The sequence below is a fragment of the Numenius arquata genome, chromosome 12 (assembly GCF_964106895.1).
Source record: "Numenius arquata chromosome 12, bNumArq3.hap1.1, whole genome shotgun sequence".
NCBI lineage: Eukaryota > Metazoa > Chordata > Aves > Charadriiformes > Scolopacidae > Numenius > Numenius arquata.
Genome location: NC_133587.1, coordinates 4,941,929 through 4,965,962, shown reverse-complemented (window position 1 = coordinate 4,965,962; position 24,034 = coordinate 4,941,929). Strand labels below are relative to the sequence as shown.

Sequence of the window (24,034 nt, the reverse complement as noted above, 5' to 3'; positions counted from 1 at the left end):
GGAGCTGTGTGGCGGGTGCCCGGTGCCGGGCATGGCCTCCATCCACACCGGGCGGCAACAGCGCGGGCCGGCCCCATGCTGCCAGACCCCGTGCGAGGCCCAGCGCGATGGGGCAGCCGCGGTGGGGGTTTGTGTGGTGTTCCCTGGGCAGCGGGGCTCCGGGGGCTCAGTGCAGGCCCCGGGGCAGGCCTCAGTGACATGGTTAGGCCGCGGGCGGCGGCGCGGCCCCGGGCCCGGCTCGGGCCCCCTGTTACCACAGCAACTGGCGGCGGGCGGTGCAGCCAATGGGGGCACGCCTTGCGGCGGGCCCGCGCGCCGCGGCGGCAGCCAATGGGCGCGGCCCCCGGCGGGCAGCCGGCGGTCTCCGGGGTAACAGGGGCCGCCGCCGCCACCCCATTGGTGCCGCGCGCAGCCCCGCGGAGGGGGCGGGGCCAGGCCGGGAGGGGCGGGGCCTGGCGGGGCCGGGCCGCGCTGCGCCGCGGCGGGGCAAGGCCCCACTCGTGTCACCGGGGGGAGCGGCGTGTTCCCCCCGCCTCCCCCGCCCCGTGGGCAGCGCATCCCCCGGCCGGCGGCCCCCGCTTCCCGGCCAGGCAACCGAGCCCCGGGGAGAAGCCGCTGGGGCCGGTCGGGGAGGGACGTGCCCACGGAGGCACCGACCTTCCCACGCCGCGGGCGGGAGAGAGCTGCAAGCCCCAGCGGGACGGCACGGGGGCTGTCTCGGGCCAGAGCTCTGCCGGGGGCACCGGGGAGAGCCGTGCCCGGTCTGGGGTGCAGCTCCCAGGGGTCCGCAGAGGATGCAGGGGCTCCCCGGGGGTGCCCACGTGCGGGTGGGGGTGGCACCGGCGACACCGGGGTACCCAGACCAGGGAAGCAGCGGGTACTGGCAGTAGTTGGAGCATCCCCGGGTGGGTACCGGAGGTCACGGGGAGCCCGGACTGGGGTACCGGGGCGCTCGTGTGAAGGTACCGGTGGTGTTGCGCTGCTCAGGTGGGGGCACCGGGAGCCGCCGGGGTGCCGTGGCGGGGGTACCGGGGCGTGCCGCCCTGCCATTCTCTCCAGCAACCCCTCACCGGAGGGCTCCCATTGGCGGAGCGGGATATTCCCCCCCGCCCCGCGGCCAATGGGCCGGGGGGGGGCGGTGCCTCCCATTGACAGAACCGGCGCGGCGGTGTTTACCGGGGGCGGGGCGGCGGCGGCTATAAGAGCGGCACCGGGGGGCGTGCGGCTCCTGGGCTGCCCGCACCGCCCCCGCGCACCCCCGACCTGCACCCGCCGCAGCGTCCCCGCACCGCACCCGACCGGAGCATCCTCCGACTCAACCGGGGAAGAAACCCGGGGCGGCGCGGAGCAACCCCTAACGGGTCCGGAGCATCCCCGGGTCGGTGCGGAGCATCCCGGAGCATCCCCGAGCATCCCCGGACCGGACAACTGCGGAGCATCCCCGAGCTCGGAGGCCACCGGACCAGCCCCGGGACCCCTCCGGAGCATCTCAGCGACCGCCGCCCCGGCGGAGCCGCCCCCGCCGTGCGCCCCCGGGCTCCGGCGCGGCCGCCTGCGCCCCGCCCCGCCGCCGCCGCCCGCTCCGCACAATGGGGGCGGCGCGGCGCGGCGCGTAGCGGCGGGCGGGGAGGCGGCGGCGGGCGGGGAGGAGGAGGAGGAGGAGGAGGAGGAGGAAGAAGAAGAAGCGGTGGGGGTGGGGGGGTCCCGGTCCCCGTCATGGTGCAGCGCGGGTCGCGGGGCCGGGGGGCGGAGGCTCGGCGGGAGCCCTGCGCCCCGTTGCCCACCCGCGATGCCGAGCCCGCCTGGTGCAAGACGCCCAGCGGGCACATCAAGCGCCCGATGAACGCCTTCATGGTGTGGTCGCAACACGAGCGTCGCAAGATCATGGACCAGTGGCCCGACATGCACAACGCCGAGATCTCCAAGCGCCTGGGCCGGCGCTGGCAGCTCCTCCACGACTCCGAGAAGATCCCCTTTGTCAAGGAGGCCGAGCGCCTGCGCCTCAAGCACATGGCCGACTATCCCGACTACAAGTACCGGCCTCGAAAAAAGGGCAAGGTGGGCGCCGGCGCGTCCCGCCCGCGCCTCCCGGTGAAGATCAAGCCCTCCGTGCTGGGCCGCGTCTCTGCCGGCCGCAGGCAGCCCGCCAAGCCACCCGACGCCCCGCAGGAGCCCACGCCGGAGGTACCCACCGAGGACTGCCCCGCGGAGCCTGGCACGGCCGCCTGGCACGTGGCACCCACCGGGGAGAGTGGCCCCCAGGAGCTCCCCGCGCCCCCGAGCCCCGCTGCCACCTGCCCCGAGCCGGGGAGGTCCCCGGAGAGTGGGTCCCCCTCTCCCATGTCGGCCGGGTCCCCTCCCTCCTCCTTCAGCTCCTCCGATGAGGAGCTGGAGGAAGAGCTGATTGGGGTCCTGCCCGGGCGGGCACCCACCGGTGCCACCTGCGGTGCCCTGGACTGGTCCATCTTCGACAAGGACCATGACCTCTTCCCGCGGGGAGGCTCCTCGCACTTCGAGTTCCCGGACTATTGCACGCCCGAGGTGACAGAGATGATAGCAGGGGACTGGCTCATGTCCAGCATCTCGGACTTGGTCTTTACCTACTGAGTCCCACGCTCTGCAGGTAACGCTCTTTTTTTTCCCCGCAATCAGGTCATATAGAAAGGAAAAAAAAAAACAAAAACAAAAACAAAAAAAAACAGAAAAAAAAAAATAATAATCAAAACCAGCTGTTTACATGCAGGAATCAGGTATTTTTGCCTTGAAGCCGCTGGAAGGCAGAGCTCCCTGCTCACCCCATCCCCCCCGGCACACCCACTCCTCATCCGTCCGTCTGTCTGGCCCTTGCCTTGCGACCGCAGGACGCGTGGCTTTGCCACCGTGGTCATTTGCCCGTGAAATGCAAACGTCTAATCGGGTTTTCATTGTCAGCGCCCGGCCCCTTCCCCCTGTGGCTCTGGCCACCGCGGCGCTGCCGGCCATGGCTGCTCCCGGCTGCTCCCTTCCCCGCCGGCCGCTGCCCGGTGTTCCCTCCCGCTCTCCGGGAGCACCCATGCCAGCCCCGGCTCCCGGTGCCCGTCCTGCCCTGCCCATTCCTCAGGGAATGGCCAATTCCTTTTGCTTTTTGACTGCATTTAAATCGTATCTTCAGTTTTCTCCTCTTCCCGGTCGCAGCCCTTGGGGAGGCATCCCCGGCTGCGCTGCATCCGGGGGTGACAGAGCCATGTGGAGCCCTCCCTGCTCGACACCCCCTTTCGTGGGGGTCCCTGGCTTTGGGGGTTCGGCGTCCCACGGGACCGGCTCTTTCCCTGCGGCGTGCGCTCCCCGCCGCTGACTTTGGGAAGAGCGAAAGTTGAGCGCACGTGATCCGCACGTGGCCGCGGGAGGCTGTGTTGTTCCTCTTGCCGGGCGGCTGTGCAGAGGCGGCTGTGCACCCCGAAACCTGGCAGGGACGAGCCCTTCCCGGAGCAGCCAGCCCCCATTTTAGCCTTGGAACCGGTGCCCACATGGGACCCCCTCCCATTTGGCTCATCTTGGCCAGTGGAGCCGGGTCCCACCATGCCCAACCGTGGTGGGCGATGCCGCCGGGGTGGCGGGGAGCGCGCTGGGTGGCTGGGAAGGGATGCTGAGGGAAATCTGCCTTAAGCAACCACCCAAACGGAGCTGAGAGCAGCGGCAGCTGATGCCGGTGGGTGCGCGGTGTGTGGGCGATGCTCTGGCGCGGTGCTCCTCCACGCAGTGCCATGCCGTACCCCGCTGCCGGCTCCGCCAAGAGCAGGGGGCTTCCCAGCGGAGCGCTGCCAAGGAGCTTCCCGGCGGGGAAGGTCCTGCCGCAGCGGCTCCTCCAGCCAGGTTTTTCTTTGCTTTTCCTAATGGCTCCTTCCTGCAACGAGCTGCCTCCTCCTGCTGCCGGGAAGCACGTGGCTGCAGTGCCGGCTCGGTGGCCGCCGCAGGCTGTATTTGTGGGGCAGGGGCTGTGCTCAGGTATGGCTGTGCCGTGTGGGGTGTCGGTGGGGACCCCGGGCACTCGGAGCTGCCAGCCCTGGGGATGAGACCGTGGCAGGGGCTGGCAGCACCTGGAGGAGCTGCACTGGGCTCGGCAGGGACCGCTGCTTCAAGCAGCCTCTGAGGTCCCCCATGTCCCCAATTCCCCAGGGGCTCTGGGTGTGTGAGAGCCCCTCTGACCCCTCCTGGGCAGTGGGGTGCTGGGGGCTGTGGGGCACCTGCTCCCCAGGGCTCTGCCTCCCTGTTTTGGGGCTACCGGTTCCGCCGGTCGCAGGCTGCCCTGTGCCTGCTTGTTGCTGTGGGGCTGGACGGAGCTGCCACCAGGGGAAGGGCATTGCCCCCCAGCCCTGGGACTTGGTATCCCCCCAGGGTGGCTTGGAGGTGGGGACCTGCCTGGCCCTCCTGCCAGAGATGCCGGTGGCCCCGGCTCAGCCGTGGGGAGGCACCGCGGTGCCGGGAGAGGTGTGACCCCGGGCCCTTTGCAGGGATGCTCGGTGTCTCCCAGCCCCGTTCTGGGTGGCCTCGGGGTCCCCTCAAGGTGCCTCCCTGACGGCCAGCCATCAGCATTGTAGATGTGTCGGTGTGTAGCGGTAGCTGTGCGTGTGTGTGTCGGCATTGCGTTAGCCGCGGTGTTTCAGTAGCCCCGGTGCGGGTGCCAGCCTGCGGAGGCAGGCGGGTGTCACGCATCAGACACGTGTTCCCCATATAGAGCGCGTCCCCGTCCCTGCACCACCACCCACCCACCCCCCCCCCCCAGGCCGTTCCCCACCAGACCCAAATAAGCCAAATAAGCGCCGGGCCAGCCGTGATGCCGGCAGCCTGCTCCCGCCTCACCGCCGTCCCGGGGAGGCTCTGCTTTCCCACCCCCCGGGCAGCCCCACGCCAGGAACACCCAAAGCCCCCTCCCATGCGTGAGCTGGGTTTGGGGTTCCCGTGGGGTCCTGCGGCCCCGGGGCTCTCCAACGCGCACAGCACCTCGGTGCCTTCTCGGGGTGTGTGGCCGCCCCACGCCGTGGCCGGAAGCGCTTGGCAAAGGTGCCGAGGCTGTCGGCCGCCCACCCTCCATCCCCATCCGTGGGGAAGCCAAAGCCCCCCAGGCACTGGCAGGGCCCGAGGCCACGGTGAGGGTCTCGCATCATACGTGTGCTTCGCCAGTCCTGCAGCTCTCGGGGCTGCATCTCCTGTTCCCAGCGGGGGGGGGGGGGGGCACGGGTGGCCCAGAGTCCCGGTGGTCCCCTGCGTGCCGTGCATCACCTGTGGGCTGGGGAGCTCCCTCCACGGACTGTCAGGCGAAACGTTTCCTCAGGAGCAGGTTCTGGGTCAATGCCAGAACCGGAGCCAGAGCCGGGGCGCCCCCCACCCCCCCCCCCCCCCCCTGCCCTGGCCACAAGCACAACACCATCCGCTTCGTCCCTGTCCCCCCCCCTCCTGCCCCTTCCTCGAGACTCGCTGGGTGTGTTTTTTGGGGGAAGAACCGTTGTGGACAGTGGTGGATTTTCTGTGCCGTGTGGTTGTAGTGCTTAGAGACCCCCCCAGCGTGCGGCCCCCCTCCCGCTGCGCCCCCCCGCCTCCCCGCTGCCCGGTGCTGGCTGGCATGCGTGTGCGAGCGTGTGTGCGTGCGCGTGCGACATCCCGTCATCACTAGAGACAAAGCGAATAATAATAATAATAATAATAATAAAATGAATAATAAAAATAAACCAAACTTCTCTCAGGAAGATGCCGCCCCGGCGGTGGCCAAACGGGCCGGGGGCCCCCGGAGCCGGCGGGGCCCCGGCGCAGCCTGCGGACGGGCGCCAGCGCTCGGGGTCACCTTTGTAGTGTCGTGTTAGTGAAGGGTTCCTGTATCTGTTGTCTTGGAGAAATAGGCTTTTAGCCGAGGGGCAGCCCTGCTCCCCGTCCCGTCCCGGGGTGGGGGGGTGCAACGTGGCCGGCTCCAGCTCTGCGGGAGCTCGGCCTACAGTTATCCTGACTGTTGTGACTATGGAATAAAGTGTGTTGGTCTGCAGCCCACGGCTCCAGCTCCTCCTGCGCCGCCTCGCTGCTCCCAGGGGGATGTGGGATCCCCAGGGAACATGGGGGTTCCAAGGGGATGTGGGGTCCCCAGCAGCCAGCTCCCATCTTCATCCACCATGGTCCATGGGCTCCCACCCTGACCCTCTGCTCCCACCCCAGCCCACAGGCTCCCACCCTGAGCCCCAGTTCCGTGGGTTCCCACACTGGCTGTTCCCCAGGGACACCGGCTCCCCCCTGAAGAAGGTTCCCCCTCGTCAGCCAGAGTGGGCTGGATATCCCCTGGGAGCAGTGCCGTGCTGCTGGGGGCTGTGTGTGTCTCCTCGTGTGTGTGTGTGTGTGCATCCCCCTGCGTGTGTGTAAGCACCTGCTTGGTGTGCAGTGCGTGTGCGTACACGTCGGGCGCGTGTGTGCAAGCTGTACACGTGCATGCGGTGTGTGAATGAGTGTGTGCACATGCATGTACAATGCACGCGTGTGGTCTATGCACGCCTGTGCTATGCCTGCTCTGTGCACACACAGCCCCACGGCACCATCACCTCCACCCCTGGTGGGGATCAGCCCCAGTGGGACCAGAGCGGGGGTGTCGGGGTGCTAATCCGACCCCGCAGGAGGGCTTGGGGGGGGGGCACGGGGGGCACGCGCTGCTTGCGTCACTCCCCCCTTCCCCCCGCGCTGTTGCCATGGCAACAAGGGGAGCCCAGAGCATCCCTGGGTACCACCGGCCCCTCCCACCGCACCAGCCCCTGCCCTGAGACCAGGGCCATGTTGGGGACCGGGCTGTGCCTGGGGGGGGTGGGGGTGTCTGGTGGGTGCTGCTGTGACCCCAGCCCCATGGGAGCGCAGGGCTTCCCCTGCTCTGGGACAGCACCCAGCACCATCCTGGCCGCAGTCCCGAAGCGGGGACAGTACCCGGCAGCGGTGTCCTGGCTGCAGTCCCAAAGCCATGGGGACAGAGATGTCCCAGCAGGGTGGCACAGCACCCCCTCAGCCACGGGACCAGGCTTCTGCCCGAGGATGCCACCTGGTTCGGCAAGGAGCGGGAAAGCGTGTGGGTCTGGTCCTGCCAGGGTCCCAGCTCACCAGCCATCATCGCACCTACCCTCCTGACCTCGCCACGGGCCAGGGCCATGCAGGGCCAAGAGCCTGGTGCCCGGTGTCCGGCGCTGCCCACGCAGGCACGTGCACACGCCGCCGGCCCGGCTGTGAGTCACACACGGCAGCTGCACGCAGCGTCTCGCCAGCTCCACAGGCAGCAGCGGCTCCCGGACTCGCAGCAGGGACCCGCTCTGCCCGCTCCCCTCCACCCCAGCACGGCCTCCCCCCCTGCCCTCCCCACCCCACGTCCCGGGGAGGAGGACGGTGCTGGGGCTGCGTTGAAGCTGGGGGCTGGCTGCCCACCCGTGGATGGTGCCTCCCAGACTGAGTGACAGCAGAGGAACTGCTGTTGGTGACAGCACCGGGACAGAGAAGGATGTTCTAAGGCCTCTGCCCCCCCCAGAGGTAAGTGGGGAGCAGGCAGGGCTGGGAGGCAGGGATGTGGGCAGGGGTGAGCCTGTGTGGGGACACGGAGGGGATGCAGGATGAGGGCAGCCCAGGGGGAACAGAGCAATGGCCACCACGGGTGCACCGGTGTGGTCTCCGGGGTGATCCTCCCCCTCAAACCTCAGCAGCACCAGGCTGCCTCCCCCCCCAGATCCCTGCATGCAAGAAGGGATGGAGGGACAAACATGTCCCCGGTCCCAGCTGGTCCCTCGGGGCAGTGCGTTCCCCTGGTGAGCCATCTCTGGTGCAGGGCTTTGTTCAGTGCCGGGGCCGGCACCGAAAGGGTCCCAGTCCCCCCCCTCACCCTCCTCCAGGCTGACATTTCCACTCACATCCCACCCCCCCGGCTCCTGCACCCGCCAGGCTGCGGGGCTGCCCGGGCAAGGGCTGAGCAGGCAGTTCCCATGGCAATGCCCCATCCCTGGGCAGGCAGCGGGAAGGGGACGTGCTGGCCTTCTCCCCGCAATGTGGTGGCCGTGTCCCAGTGTCCCCGCAAGCCAGCGGCCCCGCATCCCTCCCTGCCACCGCCCCTCCTTCCCCATCGCCGGCGATTGGGTGGCTGCCGATGGCCTGATGTCGGGCCTGATCCTGCCAACGCGGCGGCGGGGCTGTGCGGGGGATGTGCCAGGTCTGGATCTGGCCCAGGACAGGCCGGGTTGTGGGGGGCAAAGCTCTTGGGATCCCTGTTGGTGCTCCCCAAAACAGGCAATGGCCCCTAATGGGGGGGGGGGTGGTGCATCCATCACTGTGCCCCATTACCTGCCCTGCACCCCGGGGGCAAGGGCAGGAGCTGACTCAGCCCCATGGGGGCTTGCTGTGGGTCCTGTCACCCTCCCCATGGCCCATCCTGGCCTCCCTATGCCCCCCAGGCCCAATGCCCACCCGTGAGCCGGCTTGCAGCTGCGGCCGCGGGCCCAGTGTGGCGCAGGGGAAGTGGTACGGGGTCCGCTCCTACCTCCACCTCTTCTACGAGGACTGCACTGGGGCCAGCCCTGACGGGGACAGGGATGGGTCCTCGCCACACGGAGCTTGGGCCCCCCTTATCTGGAAGGTAAGAGACCCCAAAGCCCCTGCTTCCCCCAGAGATGCAGCCCCCTGCCCTCATCCTGCGTGGGCTGCATCCTGCCATGACATCTGGGGGGCTGATGCTGACCTTGAGCCCTGCGCCCCTGTCCCCAGGTGAGCCTCTCCACAGGGACCCTGTTCCTGCTTGTGGGGGCTGCTGCGCTGGCCACCGGCTCCCTGGTGCCCCCGAAGCTGGAGGGGATCGGGGAGGAGGAGTTCATGGTGCTGGACGTGCAGGCGGTGCGGTACAACCACGCGCTGGGGATGTGCCGGCTGGTGGGCATGGCGCTGTGCGTGGCGGCCGGGGCACTGGGTGCCGTTGGGCTCCTCTCCTGCGCGCTGGCTCTGCGCCGCCCCCAGGAAGAGGAGCAGCAGCTCTCGCCCATCCTGCGCGGCAGCCCCCCGCTGCGGACCCCCGCCGCCTTCACCCCCGTGGGGACGGCGGTGCCCTTCGGCATCTCCCACGTTCACGGCATCCAGCCCCGGTGGGACACCTGAGGCCGGGGAGGTGATGGGTGATGCCTGGTACGGGGCCAAGCCGTGCTGTACCCTGGGAGCTGGCTGGACCACCTGGACCTGGTTTGTGGCAAGCACTGTGGAGCATCCGGCTCAACCCTGGCACGGCCACCGCGTCCTGCTGTCCCTCACAGCCCCACTTCTGCAGCTGCTGCCACTCAGTAAAGATGCTGCGGGATCCCTTCGCCGGTGGCTCGGTGGCTGTTGCTGTGTCTGTGTCAGAAAACCCGCGAGTGCCAGGTTTGTCATGGTGGCCATCGCCAGCCCCCTCTGCCAGCAGCGCCTCATTCATGGTGTAATTGGGTCGGAACCTGGGAATGAAACCATCCAGGCTCAGTTTCCCCGTGGGAGGCTGCTGAAGCCGTTGCTGGTGACTAAGCACAGCGGTGGGCACCCAGGGGACACATGGCTCCATGTGCCCTCTCCTGCCAGCCCAGCGCAGCCCCGTGCACCACCTGCCCTGGCCACCAACATCTCAGCTCCCCCGGGACACCCCTGCACCCCGGGGTGCTGCTGCATCTCAGCGGGAGGGTCCTCGCTGCATGTTGGGCTGTGCTTGGGGACCAGCATCACTCTGGGAGCAGGGACCACTTGGAGTTGTCCCTGCCACTCGCTCGGGGGTTGCCCACGCTCCCCGGTGCTATAAGGCTCCTGTCCCACGTCTCCGCGAGGTGGGGACCCACCAGGGCCTTACATCACCCCACAGCAATCCGTGTGCTGGAATAGGGAGGCGTTGTGCAGCACATCCAGCATTCCCGGCCCGCAGGACCCCAGGGGCACCCACCCACTGCTGGCACAGGCCAGCTGCAGCGGGCACCATGGGGGTGCCAGGGCCCCAAACTCTGCCTCCCGTTCCCCCAGCTTGGCCCTGCGTCCTCAAAAAAGCCAAGCCGCTCCAGTGGGCCAGCACGGCCTTGGCCTGGCACGCTGGTATGTCCCCACGCTACCTTTCGCAGCAGCAGCAGGACCAGAGCATGACCACGCCATGGATGAGCTGGTGGCATCTGGCAGCTCCTCCAGTGACCCTGGACCGGACCCGATCACACCAGCCGGGCTCGGGCGCAGCGGGGCAGGGGCAGCCATCTCCTTGGCTGGGGATCAGGGCGGTAAGGCAAGGGGGGACAGGGAGTGGGAGAAGGGCCTGTCTCCATGCCCTTGTGGGGTGCTGGGGTCACGCACAGGCAGGGTGGTGGGGCAGGAAGGTGGGAAGTGAGGCAGGGCAGGGAGGAAGGAAAGCTGGGCCAGGCCGGGATGCTGCGATTGGGCTCACGGTGGCATCAGCCACAGCAGGGAGTGACATGACGGGACAGGAGCTGGTGGCTGCACAGCTCAGCCTGGATCCAGCCCGGAGGAAGCATCTGGAGGAGCACCAGGACAGCCCTGAGCCGGCAAGGCCAAAGCAGCCCGTGCCCACAGACCCGTGTGCCACCCCTGTGTGCGGTGACCCCAGATTGCTGGCCACGGTGTCACCAGGCTGTACATCCTGCTGGAGCTGTGCCCAGCCGTGCCCAGCTTGCACACGCAGCCCGTGCCAGGCTGCACCCACCCTACAGCACCCGGGAGGCGCCTGGGTATTCGCACACACCACCATTTCCCTGTTTTAGCTCTTTTGGGGTAAATAAAAGATGTGTGACATTTCCCTGTGGGCTATTCTCTCTGCTGAATCCCAAAGGGGCCTGGCCATCCCTCTGTGCCAGCAGATGAGGGACTCTGATGGGTTGTTTAACTCCTTGGCTGGTGCTGGACTCGCTGTCCAGGCTCTGGCCAGGGCACCCTGGCAGCCAGAGCTGGGCACCACCTTATCACGGTAACGAAAGCACACGCTGCAGGAAGGGTGCAGCGATAGCTCTGAGCCTCCTGTCACTGTAAAACCTCAGCCCTGCCCACCCTCTGCCCTGCTGAGCCCCCAACGTCCCCCCCCCCACACACCCTGCAAGCCTCTGCCTGCGTGTTCCTCCCAAAGGGCTTTGAGAAAAATCGCTCCCAGCAAAGAAGCCACAGGAAACTAAAAATAGCCCTGGCCCGATGTGGTAAATACAGCCGCCAGCCCCGTGCTGTCGACAAAGCCCGTTCCCAGCCCGGGGAAGGCGGCTGCGTCAGCCCGGCTCATCGGAGCGTGCCCGGCCGCTGGAGGCTGCACGGGGAAAGCAGTGACGGCCAGGCCTCCCACCGATGGGCACCGTGCCCTGGCTGTGCCCGGGATCTCCTCCCGCAGGTGGGCACCCGGCCCGGGGTGCAAAAGGGGCAGGGAGGTCAGGCTATTTACAGCCCCGCTCTGCCTACCGTGCCGCTGATGCGGGGGGGACACCACGAAGAACCGACAGCACGTGCAAGTCCTGGCGTCTAACCAAAGGTGGGCAGATGGAAGGAGAACAGCGAGCGGGACACGCAAGCACCGTTTGGCTCCACTCCCGCTCCTCTTCCCACGAGGCTGCCGGGCACGAGGCCACGCGGGTCAGTGACCACAGCGCTGGCCTGGCTGCTGAGGGGACGTGCCAGTGCCAGGCCACGGGGTGCCACGAAAGCAGATCTGGCATCCCCGGCCCCACATCACAGCCCCGGCCAGCACAGGGGAAGGGAAGGAAGTGTGTTAAGTAACTGTTTATTTTACAGTTAAAGGGTTTGTACAAATCTGCATTTACATGGGTATGTATAAGTCTTTGTACAGAGTAACTGAAGCACCCGCAGCGACCGCCTCCTTCCAGGACCTTCCTCCCCCGGGGACAACACAAGAACTAAAGTGCATCATGGCCAGAGAGTTGGGGGGGGCCACAGGGGCTTCCCCTCAGGGTGGGGGCTCCAGCCATCCCCTCCTTCAGGGCAGTGGGGGAGTGTACAGAGGGGTCCCCAGGACCTCCAGCAGCAGCCCCAGGTCCCCGCAGCCACCACAGACTCTCCTGCACCACAAGTTTCTAAAGTGCTAAGTCACCCAGCCCTTCGTCCCACGCTGCTGCTGCTGCCCCGGGGAGGCGCTGAGGGCCCAGAAACTGGTTCTGCCTTCAACCACGCTGGGAGAGGAGACCCCTGAGCAGCCCCCGGCTCTCACCAGTGGCGTGGAGCCAGCTGCTGGCACCAGCAAGGAGCAGAGGGAACAGGTCTCACTGCCCTGCCGAGCAGATTCCCACACTCTGGCTTTCAGCCTGCAGAGGCAAAGGAAACTCCTCTGCTCAGAGCGTTATGGAAACACGGGTCAGGCGTGACGACTGCCCGCATGTCCTCTGGCCAGCCCAGTGGTCAAAAAGGCTCCTCCAAGACTGAGGGCCCACAGGGCAACCTCAAACCTACCCAAGAGGCAGTTAAGAACTGCCAAGCAGGGGGTTGGGACAGGGCGGGGGCTGAGCTTTGCAGGGCACAAGTTTTCTTCTCTATCCCAAAATCCGTAACTCTTCAACCAACACCCAACTTTCAGGTGTGCAGCCCCTGGGCACGGCACAGATGGCTTTGGGCACAACACAGCAACAGCGGGGAAGCAGGGTGGGAGCTGTAAGGGACAGGTAAGGGCACTTGCGGGAGGTTTAGCAGCTCAGGGGAGAGGTAGAGGCATATAGTGTCTATTGGCTTTGTCTCAGTGGGACACCGAGTTGTCTGGAAGGATTCGCTGCTTAGCTTGGAGGGCAGGGAACATTCGGACTGCTAATGGGACTGAGTGGGGAAATGGGAGCTATGCAGGGGTGGGGAGTGGCCTTTCCGGGAAACTCCCTCACTTGGGTTATTCCAAGGGATGACACTGAAGGCTGATCGGCTCACGGGGGAGATTTAAGAAAGATTTCCTACCACAATGACTTCTGTCCTGTGCAAACTGTTTCTCAAGGTGGAAAAAGCCTTTCTCTGCTTCAGAGCCTGCTTCCAGAGATGTAAAAGTCTGCTACAGGTGTTTCTGGTGCCACTAACTCTTGTGGTGACGTGATCTGGCTCATGACAGCACATACCTTGGGGCAGGGCGAGCAAAACTTGTCTTTCACCTCACTGACCCAAGATACGATCGTGCTACTGCCACCGAAGGAGCCCCAGCGACCGAGAGCTAAGCTCCCTCTGGCAGTCCCAGGGGTCAGCTCCTGTCCCCTGCCCTTCTCCCATAAACAGATCAGGCTGCAAGGATGAGGAAGCAAAAGGAGCCAGGGAGTATTGCAGGCTGGAAACAACCTCATGGCAGGGCGCTGGCAGGGCTTTGTGATAGGTTTGGCTCTACTCAGAGGTTGCCTATAGGAAAGGGAAGGGTCGGACCACCAGCGAAGCTGAAAGCAGACGGCAGGGTGTGCTGGCAGCCTGCAGACAGGAGCGACTCGGAGCCAGAGGGCTCCCCTGCTCCTCAGGAGTGTAACAGCCCCTCGCCCACACACACACATACACACACACGCATGCACCCAGGCCAAACCCTGCTGTGACGCTCTCCTCCAGGTGAGGATTTGCCCTCGCTCACGCTAATTAACCCTAAGAGAGAACACGGGATCGTTTCAGCATAGCCCACGCACAGCTCTCCACTCGTACAGTCACCTGAGCGCAGCCTGAGGAGCCTGACTCGTCCGTACCTCCAGTTCCTCACGAGATGGTGGCCCATTTGCTCACCCCTGCACAGGGAGGAGAGAACAAGGTGAGCATCGGTGTGGGGAACAATCCTGCTGGGCTGGTTCCCATCAGTCTCTGTTGCAAAGGCCAAAGGCGTCACAGGACGCAGCAAGAATAGAAAATAATCTTCAGAGAGATTGTTTCCGGACACGTCCTTTCATCAAAAAATCACTCCTTCCCGCCAAGGAAGGACAGCGGTGACAGAGAAGGCCCTTCCTCTGGCTTCAGGGAAAAATCTGCAGTTCAAACTTGGGTGCCCACTCCAGCGCGCTCTTCACCACGGCCAGGGCAGCTGCTCCCAGGGCGACCGTCAGCCCCATCACTGCCAGCTTGACAAAGCGGTTGGTCCTTGGCTTTGTCAAGATGGATTTTGTCCGTTCCTCCCCTCGGGGCCGCTCCCTGAAGCGCTGCCTCAACACAGTGTCTGGTCTCTGCTGCACTGATGCCAACTCAAAGTCCTTAAAAGTGGAAGCCGCAGTTCTGCAAGAGAAGAAACTGGTCAAGGAGTGTCCCTGGCTCGGCTTCGGGACCAGCCTCTTGCCAGGGAGGAAGATCTTCCCGAGGAAGCAAGACCTAGCAGGGGGATGTACAGAACACATGGGCTGCCCCGCACTCACCGTTCTGCCTGCTGCTGAGCTGCCTCCCTGGCAAGTTCGGATGGTGGGAACTGGACAAAAAGGTCCCCAGCTCTGCTGATCAGAGTCTCGTAAGGAAGGTCCTGCGGGATCTGGGACAGGAGGTGGTGGACAGACGCCATGTCGCACTCGCAGTCCAGAACTTCCTGCTCCCGGTGCAGCACGATCTGCAGAGAGGAGCGAGAGCACTGAGGACAGCTGGGGAAGCGGGGATGACTCCCTGTCACTGGCTAGCACTCACTCCAGAACCGGAAGAGAAAACCATTTCGCTTCTGGCTGAAAGACCTGCCCTTCCTCAAGGGGACACACTGCAGTGAAGCACTCCCTGTCTGGGAAGAGAAAAGCCAAACCCTTCCCAAGACTCTGAGGACGTGGAAAGCCCCTTTCTGGTTAGTTATGTCTGTCTTCTGAGCAGAGCCTGCTACTGGCAGGTCAGAGACGCAGGCAGAACCTCGCACAGCTTGACTCTGCAGCTTGTCCTCAGAGATTTATTTGGACCCCCCACAGGAGAAAAAGCAGATGGATACACAGCGCAGGGCTGCCCCCAGCCAGACAGGCTCCCCAGGATCTGAACAAGTGCCCAGCAGCAGAGCCAGCACATGAAGCAAAGAAAAACACCAGGTCATGCTGCCTCCACGGCACTGAACTGGAACAGCCTGCAGATCTGCACACCCCTACGCTGCCCCGAGCAATCCTGGATCCCAGGATCGCTGGCCTTGCGGTCCCGTGCAGAGTGGGGTGCAGCTGGGGACAGCAGGAGCACTGGGTTTGCCAGCCCCCCTCTGCAGCCCCAAACTACCCCACCTTGCAATGGCTAACCCTGCTACCACCTCTGGCCAATACCTACCACAGCAGCAAAATAAATGGGCATCAGTGGATGACAAGCCAGGAAGAAGTCATATAATCGCACAACGTGCCTGAAGTCAGACAAAACGTGCCCGAACCAGGTGATCAGCCAGCTGAGAGCAAAGATGGTTCCCACCTCCGCACTGCACAGAGAGAAAGTGCTGTTAGATCAGGCGCTGCCAGCAGCTTGGAAACAGCGCTGAAATGCTCCTGGGCAATCCCTGTACCACACCCCCACACCTGGGTGGGGAGACAGATCCAGCTATCGGCAGAGCAATCGGAGCTCAGGCCAGATCCATGAACTGCACCTCTGCTACAATCACAAGGCAAAGTACCGCTTGTTTCATATCCAGTAGGGTCCACAGTTTAGGTCCAAATGGTCTGCTTTCAGGAAAACCCGAACATGTGATGTACCACGTCACTGGCACGCTGACCTGAGGGCACCTGAAGTCCCACAGCACATTCAACTTCTCAGATTCCTTTTCAACCGTAAGGGCTTATTAACTTCTGGGAGTTTGTAATCAAGATTGGTACCCAAAGACAGACGCACTTGCCCAGAAAAGGACTCTGGACTGAACCTTCCCACTTACCTTTCTGCTTCTGCTTTATTCTGCCTGCACTACACTTGTGTGTCCCTATTGCACAACCTAGGAATTATCCCCAGAACTAGCAACAAACTACAGCAAGGCAACAGCACCACAAAACTGGGCAGGTGAAGCAGCTGTGGCAGCTTTGCATGATGCTGTCTGCAATCCCCCAGCCTTTCCAGTATGGACTGCAGACCACTGGGGTGAAGAGGACACCATTTAAACCCCCTCAAGACAGGCAGCTTGAGGGTCTGCTCGGACGGAGTGCCACATGGCTTTGGACTGTCACTGTTAGCTGTGGCCTGCGTTGACTCACTCTGAATAAGCCACTGTGTTGCTGGGGACAGGCTGGTGATCGGCCCCATGAACAGTAACATGAGAGTGGCAGGGGAGAGCTATGGGGCTCAGAGGGAACATCTGCGTACCTCTGCATGAAGTCATGCACCTCAGGGTTCACCTGGTCTATGATGGGCATCAGGTAATTCAAAATGTGCTTGGTATTATCCATCGTTGGGTCCATAAAATCCCTGAGGAAAGATTTAAGAGAAACTCTGTCAAGCAACCATGTCAGAGAGCTCTCCCTCCAGGGAGGCAACCAGAAGGTAAATAAATGTACTTGCAATAAACAGCTTTGCTGGCGGGGTGGCCCCCAGCCCTGAGGAATTCTATTTGGCATAGCCCCCTTCCTACCTATCTAGGACACACAGGGCTAATCTGCACAGAAAACCCAGACCCAGATCACGCTGGTGTCAGCTGACACTTCTTATTTTGCTGTAGTGCACACATGAACCACCAAACCTTCTCAGCATCTAAAAACTAACTCCCCATCTGGGAGAGGAGGGAGAATTCCCCCAGAGCACTCCCCAGCTGAAGGCTTGTTCTCACTTCAGTGCGCAAACAGGAGAGTCATTTGACTTGGGGCTCAGGACACTGGCGGTGCAGACCACGGTGCCCAGGGCTGTGTGAGGCTAAGTGGGAGGCATCGTCCTGAGCCAGCCCCCAGGAGCCGCAGAGGTCCTGACAACAGAGACAGCCAGAGAACTATGAATAATGCATGTGCGTTGGCTTTTTCAACTTCAAGAGATGCTACAAATTAACTGACAGCCTTCAATTATCCCTTCCCCAGAGCACAACTCGCTGCAAAGCCATGTGCTATCGTGTGGTCACGCTGCTCTCTCTCCCAGCAGCCCTCTGGGTATGGACATGACAGACAGCTGACCTTAACCCAAGGCTCTGCCTTCCAGGCTCCCCTTCTAGCTCAGCCCCATCTGCACAGGTGTCCCCACAGCTTGAGGACACGCAGTCAGCTCCTTCCTTCCAGCTGAGCCCCCTGAGTACCTGAGATGATGCGTGGAGAGCTTTTCCACCAGAGCCGTGGCCAGTCTGTCCCCCACCACCAGGAGGAAGGTGACCACGATGTCATGGTAGCCCTGGTAGTAGTGCAGCTGGGGGTTGCGCTTGAGGACGTGGAGGATAATATCGATGAGCTCCTCCTGCAAGCCTTCCCTCTGGTCATCTGGCATCCCTGTGGGGACAACATCAGGTGCCGGTGGGACGGGCTGTGTCACCTACCGGTGCCTGCCATGGCAGCAAGCACAGCTGCAGTATGCAAGGAGAGGATCTGTGCATTTACCAACCCACCTGATCCCAAGGGAGGTGGTGCAAAGGGGAGGGCTGTAAAACTACCAGAAAAAAATATATCCTACGCCCTAATCTTGTCCCCCAAAACTCTGGTGGCCCAGGGGAAGCTGTCCAGTTGTCAGGTTGTTTAACCTTTGGAGCTGCAGTGCCCCTACCTGCGAGGAAGTCCCCGTGGAGGACGGGAGTAGGGTTTACTGAGGTTTGTACAGTGCTGCAAAGAGTGAATTGTGCTGCACATCCAGCACTGCTAAGGACATTTTAATCATTTTTAATTTCCCAGGGGTTCTAGGAAAAAATTAAACAGGACCCACTTTCACACAAACTGCGCCAACTGCATCAGATTGCGAGGCCACCATCGCCAAAACTTTGTATCGGTCCCCTGCTAACAACATGTGTTTAGGGACAGGATGTCACAGGAAAAACATTGTTCCTGCCATGCACAGCTGCAGCCAGTTTCTGGCAGTCTTTGTCAACAGATAAAATGCCCAAAGGCCAAGTAGAAAGTCCCAGCGGAGATCCTGCAATGACAAAGTTCTCCTTTTCCCTTGCTTCACTAATGCGTCTAAAAATAGGCAGGAGGCTGCCATTCAAGGGCAAAAAAAATCCATACTAGCAGACCCTTCAGGAATCAGGCTTGCACACAGTATCCGCACTCGAAAGAAAATCAAGAGTGAATCAACTGTTTACGCAAAATAAATGCAGCAGAAGGGGGGGAGCAGATTCTGGCCAGAAATGAGGACTGTTCCGCAGAGTTAGATAGCTGCCGGATTAAATGTTTTATAAATAGCACAACAAGGCCCCAGCCACCCATCAGAATGAAACAACTGCAAAAACATTTTGCTTCTAAAGGTTCAGAGTCCTCTTAAAATTTGGTGCATGAACCTGATTTTGAGATCGTTTTACACCAGAATTTGTTGTAAGAGCTGACAAACCTGCCTGCCACACCCCCCAGCCAGACTACGGCCTAAAATAAACTGCAGCAAATCACAGAACCATAGAATGGTTAGAGTTGGAAGGGACCTTAAAGACCATAGAATGGTTAGAGTTGGAAGGGACCTTAAAGATCATCCAGTTCCAACCCCCCTGCCCTGGGCAGGGACACCTCCACTAGAGCAGGTTGCTCAAAGCCCCATCCGGCCTGGCCTTAAACACTTCCAGGGATGGGGCATCCACAGCTTCCCTGGGCAACCTGGGCCAGTGCCTCACCACCCTCACAGGAAAGAATTTCTTTCTGGTATCTAATCTAAATCTCCCCTCTTCCAATTTAAAAGCATTACCCCTTGTCCTGTCACTACACTTCTCTCAAGCGCTCCATCTATCCTAATCCCATCCTGTTCACAACAGGTGAGGATCCCGCAGGATCCGGGCCTTTCTGTGCTGCAAATGTTCAACAGTACCGGCCTGCTGGCAGGGAGACTCAGCAGGGGAAGGGGAAGAGTAACCTTGAAAGGGCCACATCAAAACCCAGCTGTAGCACAGGCAGCTGAAGGAAACCGATAACCACAGAACGGCTCCGCTGAACAAAGCAGCTCACGAGGAAAGGGCTTTCTAGAAGTCAGGCTCTCGGAGCAATGGAGCGTCACCTACTGCAATCCCCCCCGAGTAAGGTCTGAGCCAGGAGGAGCCCCAAGGCATAGACCTTTCCTCTCTGCAGAGTGGGAAGAGGAGAATTCCCTCTCACCTGGTGGGAAACGGCGCAGGGATCGCCGCACGTCCAGTAAGACTTGCTGATAATCCTTATTGTCCTCTCGCAGTTCCTTTCCTGCTGAGAAAAAGAGGAATACGATTAACACTGAGTAGCCCAAAGGTACCTGGAAAAGATCTGGGCGAGGGGGCCAGGAGAAAACCTGCTGGAGGCAGGAGGATGAGGCTGCACACACAGACACACCACCCCACCGTATGTCGCCTTTTCATACGTCACGCACCAGCCCTGTCCCCTCACTTGCACTGCTCCGCATTCTGACACTAACAGCACTTCAGGGTGAGGAAACGAGACTTATTTCTTTAAACAACATACGTAAAAACACTCAAACTGACACCACTCCCAGCATTCCTGGAAAGCTCTTTGCTCCACAATTTTGCTGTGCAATTCAAAGCGTACTCGGCAGCAGCAAGGCATGATAGGCTGTGGAGACCACAAGGAGTAGTTTATTAAATAGAAATAATTCAGAAGAAAACTCCACCCACGGGTAGCTAAGATAGTTAAAACAGAAGAGAAAAGAATTTGCTGGCACACTGAAGTATCTATCATGTGAAATTAAGTGTTGTCTTCCAGCAGCTCTGACCATCTAACATAATCCAGCTCTTGACTGACGTGGGGGGATGCACACTTCTGAATGGCCACAAATTCAGGAACAACAAAATCTGTCCTGGGGACAGTGACTGCAAAAGTTACCAGACTTGGAGCTTCTGCATTGCTAAGGTTTAAAAACCATGCAGGTATCTCATCAGGAAGGTCATTTTCCCTGCTTCTGCTCTGACCAAACACCACAGGTGCTTCATGCAACAAACTGCTTCATCTATGCCCGGAAGAGAGAGCTTGGAAGAATTTTGGCCACGCCAGGGCTCAGCAGAGCCACCTCTCCACGGCAGCAACAAAAATTAAGTTTGATACTTTCTACTGGAGATGAAGTTACACATGCCAGCATGCCATTACAGTGCTCGGGACCACACCAACCGCATCCAAAGAGCACTAATTTCCATCACTGTCACTAAAGATAATAGCACCCTCACAGCACAATGGAAATGTTGTTTTTAGGAAGCCGTGTATTTCCAAATCTGCCATTTACATACAACACAGTGCGGGAAGCTACAGTGTTCAGGCTGCAGCGCGAGTCCTCTTCGCACAAGAGCTTGGTGGGAAACACACCAGCGTATACAGGGAGAAGGTAGGTCAGAAAGCACGTGCTTCAACCTCTGAGATTCTTCCTCTAGCGTGCACAGAGATCACCAAGTCATTCTTCCAAAGCACCCAGGCCCAGGCTGTTCCATACCTGGAAGAGGGGGCAGGTCGTCTGTATTAACACTTAGCAGCTTCGGCCACACTTTGCAACGAATCTCATCCGTCAAGAGTCCCCCCTCGCTGATCGCCATCCGCCTGAGCGCAGCCACGTCGATGGGGTCGCTGTTCAGAGCCTGATAAATTTCCGCCACTTTTCTTTTCTTCCTAGAATCAAAGTCTGTAAGAAGACCACAGAGAGGCAAGCTGATAGGCAGCAAACAGGGGGGAACAACTCAGATCAGGGAAGGAAAAATCCACTCAAGCGATGTCACACACATAACAAGGGAGATGACATGGGAGAGCCGACAGACATCCTGCCAGGACAAGCTAGGGATGACCCCAGTGGGTGACCCACCAGCTCACTGTCCCCATCTCCACAGGCTCAGCACTGGGGGGGCTCGCACCCCCCACCGCTTCCCTACCCACCCCACTGGTCCCACGCTGGGAGACAACTGCTGCTTCTCCTGATACTGGAGCCACCACCGCTGTCTGAGTGGATCCCTCACCCTCAGCTCCCATACTCCCCAACAGATCACAGCTCCATTCAGGACCGTGACGGTCGTGCAAAGCCATCCTGCAACTGTTTGCTCTCTGACGCAGCTGCCAGCTCAGGTGTCAAGTGTTTCCTACAACCAGGACTTCATGTTCCTACCAACTCCCAGTTAGGCAGCGGCTCCTGGATGCAGCCACCCTAGGGAGAAGTGTGAGCATTTCCATGGACAGCAACAGTCACAAGAAAGAGCACAATTATACCAGAGTTAACAAATCACAAACATACCGACTTCTCTCCCAACAAACACAAACTCCCCAACTATTAGTATATGCACAGGTTTGCCGACATTAAACCAATTCTGTGGAGCACGTGAACTCGGGGGCAGGGAGGGAAGGGAATAACACACAAAGCACACAGTGCTCTGGTTTCAGGTGGGTTAATTGCACTTACAGGACACTAGAGCGCTTCCCAGGGAGCCGAGAAGGGACACTATTTCACACTGCATCGTGGAATTTGTCACCGCTGACTCACGTGAGGAAGAAGAGAGGTGGCCGAGAGCCACCTGATATCCCACATTGGAGGAGTTTCCACTAAGAAGGCTTTGTTGAGGAGCCACAGGGCTAGAGCGCAGGATGAGGCCACAAACGTTGCCTTTAGCTAAAGGCTCTTCCGACAGATCCAACTACTCTTGGGAATCCGAACAGGATTTTGCTTGATAAGCGACGTGTCCGAATAGGATTTGAGGTGGGAGGAATTAAAAGATCCTGATGGAGAAACAGCTGTTTCTCAACGCCACGCTCTCCCGGCAGCAACTCGGGGAGCGCGTTCCTCTGCCCACGTGGCACTTCCAGCCTCTCGGCGCTGCCCCGGCCCTCTCCCTGCTCCCGGGGAGCTGCGTGTGAGAGCCTGGCTGGAAGTACAGCTTTCTGCGGCGTCTGAATGGGAGACGGCAGGCCGGCAGGCTGCTCACGCACAGATGCTAAGTAGGTCAAGGGGTGGATGCTGTCCCTTCTCGAAGTACCCTTTTTAACCACTTTTTGGACAAAACCAAGCTGTAACAGCCTATGAGAGATCTCCAACTCCCCGCTAAACACCAAGTTGCTGGTAATGTTAAAGCTAATACTCACGTAATGACCACAATTTCCTTTTGTTTCCTTTCCCACCCCTTGTGCAAGCAAAGTTATTTGCACATGAACAGGAACCAGCTCTGCTCGGCTGGTGGTTCCCTATCCCCTTCCACAGGCTGTCACATACCAAAGCCTTGGGAAGGAGGAGACAAAGCCTATGGAAGAAGCAGCAACTGTTCACACACAAAGAACTTAAGGAGTAGTACGGAGGAAGCAGCACATATTGCAGGCTCCTCCTCTAAGATTTACTGGCAAAAAACCCAATATTTGCACTGTTCAAACGCACGGCAGACAATATCTGCAAGTATTACAAAGAAAAAAAAAAAAAAACCACCTATTTTCAAAACCACAAAACGTTAACTCGCAATATCAGTTACACTTTGAAAGGGAGCCAGAAACACAAGCTCAGAGCACGGGGGCTTACCAAACCGTACTTCAAACCGTACCACCACGGAAGGTCCACCTGACCAGCAAGGAGTGGAGTTTTGTTTACTCCCATGGCTAAAACCAGCAGCTGGAACAGCTCTCACCGGAGAGCACCCCAGCACGGCACCCACCTGCGTGTGGAGAACGCAGAGGATCTCCGTGGGCTGAAGAGGGATGACTGCCCCAACCGGGGTGCCTTTGCACGAGAGGAAGCAGCCCTACGGTTCCCAACGGCCGAAACAACGTGCAGACACCGGGCACCGGCACTTACACAACCCTTGACAAGGCCGGACCAGCCCCGGCGCTGCCGCAGAACCACCATCCCACCGCCCCCCCCCCTTTACCGCCGTGAGGGGCGGCCTGGAAAAGCGAAGCCCCGAGAGCGTAAGGGCCCGGCCTCGAGTCAGGAAACGGCAGCCCCGGCTGTTGCCCGCGGCCTGGCTGGGGAGCCCGCTCAAGCGCCGAGGGATGATGCCAGAGCGGCGGGGAACGGGGTGGGCCCGAACGGAGGGTTCGAGCCCCCGGGACCCCCCGGGGGGGGCGGCTCCGAGCGCAGCGCCGAGCCCCGCCCCGCCGCTAGGGGGCGCCGCCGCACCTGCAGGGGGCGCTCCAGCCCCCACCCGCCTCAGAGAAACCGGTTCACCGCCCCCCGCCCCCCCCTACACCTCCCTCCAGGCCCGGCCCAGCCCGTACCGTGGCCGCCGACACCGTTGCGCGGCGGGCTCCGCCGGGCCATGTTCCCGGGCGCTTCGGCGCATACCGGGTGGGAGACCGGACCGGACCGGGCCGGGCTGGGGCTCCGCGCTCCCCGCGCCCTCCGGTCCCGTCCCGCCCCCGGCCGCTCCCCCCGCCCCTCCGCCGCCGGCGCGCGGGCGGCGCGTCACGGCGGCGGAGTGCGCAGGCGCAGCGCCTTGGGGAGGATCACGTGGTCAGGAGGGAAACGCGGCGCGGTTGCGCATGCGCAGACGGGAGGGCGCAGCACGTGTCCCTTCCCCGGCTCCCACGCTGGGACCTTCGTTTTAAGGTTTTTTTTTTTACTTAAAAAAACGGTTTTCGTGTTTCCTCGTGCGAGAGCTGACGGGCATCGGGGCTGGCAGCCGTCCCCTCTTCTGCAGGGCTCACCCATGTCTTTGATCCGGGAGGGAGCAGCGAGCCCCGTGGTTTCCAAACCTCCCTCCCTGGAAATAAGGGAGGAGAACGGGGTGGAACATCCCCGGCAGCTCAAGGCCCGGCGCCAACGACCACCAGCTCTACCTGCCACGGAAAAAACGTGGCCATCGCTCCCAAAGAAGAAGAAACGAGGGAAGGGCGCTCAGGGGACAAGGCTTCAGCGCTTGCTGAGGAAAGGGGAAGAGCACTCGGTGCCCAGGAGAAGCAACTGCTGCGATGGCTTCAGGATGGGAGGTCACCAAGAGGGACAGGTGCCACCGTGCTTACGGCCACTCCAGCCGAGCCCCGCGAGCGTTACGTGACTGAAAACAACTCATTGAAATCCAAGGAACGGCAAGACACCCAAAGAAACGTAAGACTTGGTTCAGCATCACAACTCCCCCTCCATCAGGGCTAAC

At 61.5% G+C, this 24,034-nt stretch overlaps 3 protein-coding genes across 3 annotated transcripts; 2 read left to right on the top strand and 1 right to left on the bottom strand.

Annotated features, from left to right (window-relative positions):
* The first annotated feature begins 1,716 nt into the window (after positions 1–1,716).
* On the top strand, positions 1,717–2,607 carry SOX12 (SRY-box transcription factor 12). The gene has a single exon (XM_074157544.1). It carries the CDS (start codon positions 1,717–1,719, stop codon positions 2,605–2,607), a length of 891 nt encoding a protein of 296 aa, XP_074013645.1.
* Positions 2,608–8,437: 5,830 nt separating this feature from the next.
* NRSN2 (neurensin 2) lies at positions 8,438–9,126 on the top strand. The gene is made up of 2 exons (XM_074157672.1): positions 8,438–8,614; positions 8,743–9,126. Exons 1-2 carry the CDS (start codon positions 8,438–8,440, stop codon positions 9,124–9,126), a joined length of 561 nt encoding a protein of 186 aa, XP_074013773.1.
* A 2,605-nt stretch (positions 9,127–11,731) lies between these two features.
* Positions 11,732–23,354, bottom strand: TBC1D20 (TBC1 domain family member 20). The gene is made up of 8 exons (XM_074157310.1): positions 23,160–23,354; positions 20,413–20,598; positions 19,101–19,181; positions 17,117–17,303; positions 16,204–16,305; positions 15,193–15,334; positions 14,328–14,512; positions 11,732–14,190 (listed from the first exon to the last, which is right to left on the bottom strand). The coding sequence occupies exons 1-8, from the start codon at positions 23,200–23,202 to the stop codon at positions 13,935–13,937; spliced, it is 1,182 nt and encodes a 393-aa protein (XP_074013411.1). The 5' UTR covers positions 23,203–23,354; the 3' UTR covers positions 11,732–13,934.
* Positions 23,355–24,034: the final 680 nt, after the last annotated feature.

Excerpts from the sequence above, each read along its gene's own strand:
- NRSN2 (XM_074157672.1), top strand. The coding sequence starts at position 8,438 with ATGCCCACCCGTGAGCCGGCTTGCAGCTGCGGCCGCGGGCCCAGTGTG. Across the intron at positions 8,615-8,742 it reads GGGCCCCCCTTATCTGGAAG|GTGAGCCTCTCCACAGGGAC; the intron begins GTAAGAGACCCC and ends CCCTGTCCCCAG.
- TBC1D20 (XM_074157310.1), bottom strand. The coding sequence starts at position 23,202 with ATGGCCCGGCGGAGCCCGCCGCGCAACGGTGTCGGCGGCCACG. Across the intron at positions 16,306-17,116 it reads CTCTCCACGCATCATCTCAG|GGATTTTATGGACCCAACGA; the intron begins GTACTCAGGGGG and ends ATCTTTCCTCAG. Across the intron at positions 15,335-16,203 it reads GTGCATGACTTCATGCAGAG|TGCGGAGGTGGGAACCATCT; the intron begins GTACGCAGATGT and ends CTCTCTGTGCAG.
- SOX12 (XM_074157544.1), top strand. The coding sequence starts at position 1,717 with ATGGTGCAGCGCGGGTCGCGGGGCCGGGGGGCGGAGGCTCGGCGGGAG.